The 1,091-nt window shown below is 34.9% G+C and overlaps 2 protein-coding genes across 2 annotated transcripts; both read right to left on the minus strand.

The window, feature by feature from the left end:
• Nucleotides 1-42: 42 nt before the first annotated feature.
• On the minus strand, nt 43-381 carry VCUG_02696 (uncharacterized protein; the record flags this gene model as incomplete). Its single annotated transcript, XM_008077515.1, has 1 exon — nt 43-381. The coding sequence occupies one exon, from the start codon at nt 379-381 to the stop codon at nt 43-45; it is 339 nt and encodes a 112-aa protein (XP_008075706.1).
• Nucleotides 382-385: 4 nt separating this feature from the next.
• Nucleotides 386-694, minus strand: VCUG_02697 (uncharacterized protein; the record flags this gene model as incomplete). The annotated part of the gene is made up of 1 exon (XM_008077516.1): nt 386-694. One exon carries the CDS (start codon nt 692-694, stop codon nt 386-388), a length of 309 nt encoding a protein of 102 aa, XP_008075707.1.
• Nucleotides 695-1,091: the final 397 nt, after the last annotated feature.

Genomic DNA, 1,091 nt, shown 5'->3' on the forward strand with positions numbered 1-1,091 from the left:
CTTGTAGCGAATATATACTCTTGGATTGAGAGCACAGAATTTTTATAACCACTTGCACAAACAGACAAATTCGGGAAACAACAAGCATTTTTCACGGACCCCTGTGTCGTGAAATAGATGCAGCGAAGTAAAGAACAAACCCGTCAGAGTATGTGAAAAAGGACTACAATTTTGAAATGGTCGTAAAGCACTGTATTTGAACTCAGTGCATATATAATAGAATTCGCGCACTTCGCTAACTGTAATTTCATTTGTATTCGCCGCATTTGCATAATCTTCCATATTAATAGAGATAGCAAGTAAATGGAAAAAGTCACGGATGTTTTTATCATATGTGCTCTTTGTTGCTCGCGCAAATATTGCATCAAATAGCTTTTTCATTTCTCTAACCCTTAATAGTATTATGATATGTCTCTTTCATGTGCTCGCTAATTGCATCAACAATGTTCTTACTTTCGCTCCTTCTTTTTTTAACCTGGCTTAGTCTTTTTTTTGATTTCAAAGTCATCGCAGTGAACTTCATGAGCACTGCCTTCAACTCCACGAAATGGTTGTTTATGGCACTATCATCACAATCTAACAGCATTCTTCTGATATTTTCTAATTTGCTTAGTTCATGTTGATTCCAGATGAAATCAATTACTTTAAATAGTTTGCTAGTGCTGGGCCGATCATTATTGATACCTTGAAACATGTATCCATGTGTTTGTTTGTAGTGTTGCAGATAGCTTATCGATCCGTGATAGGTATTTTAAGATTCATCTCTCCGAAGACATGTGCTAGTTGCTTCGCTATCATCAGGATTATCCACATCAACTGGATTAATCAAATCAGCCATATTTCTAGCATAATTTTGCAGTGTGCCGTCAGAATCGCTGCAATGCATCATTTTTATTACGCAACTAAAAGTGAGTCGAACCATAATTTGGTGCATGTATGGCTGTAAAATTGCCTTTTTATACTTTAAATATCTAATTTACTTCAATATCATTCTGTCTATTTTTCACATTCCCATTTGTATTTAATAAAAATAGTCCTAACATATCGGCATACAACATTGTAAATCCCATTTTACAGAAGTATTTGCATTA

Source organism: Vavraia culicis (genome assembly GCF_000192795.1).
Source record: "Vavraia culicis subsp. floridensis unplaced genomic scaffold supercont1.162, whole genome shotgun sequence".
Classification (NCBI taxonomy): domain Eukaryota; kingdom Fungi; phylum Microsporidia; family Pleistophoridae; genus Vavraia; species Vavraia culicis.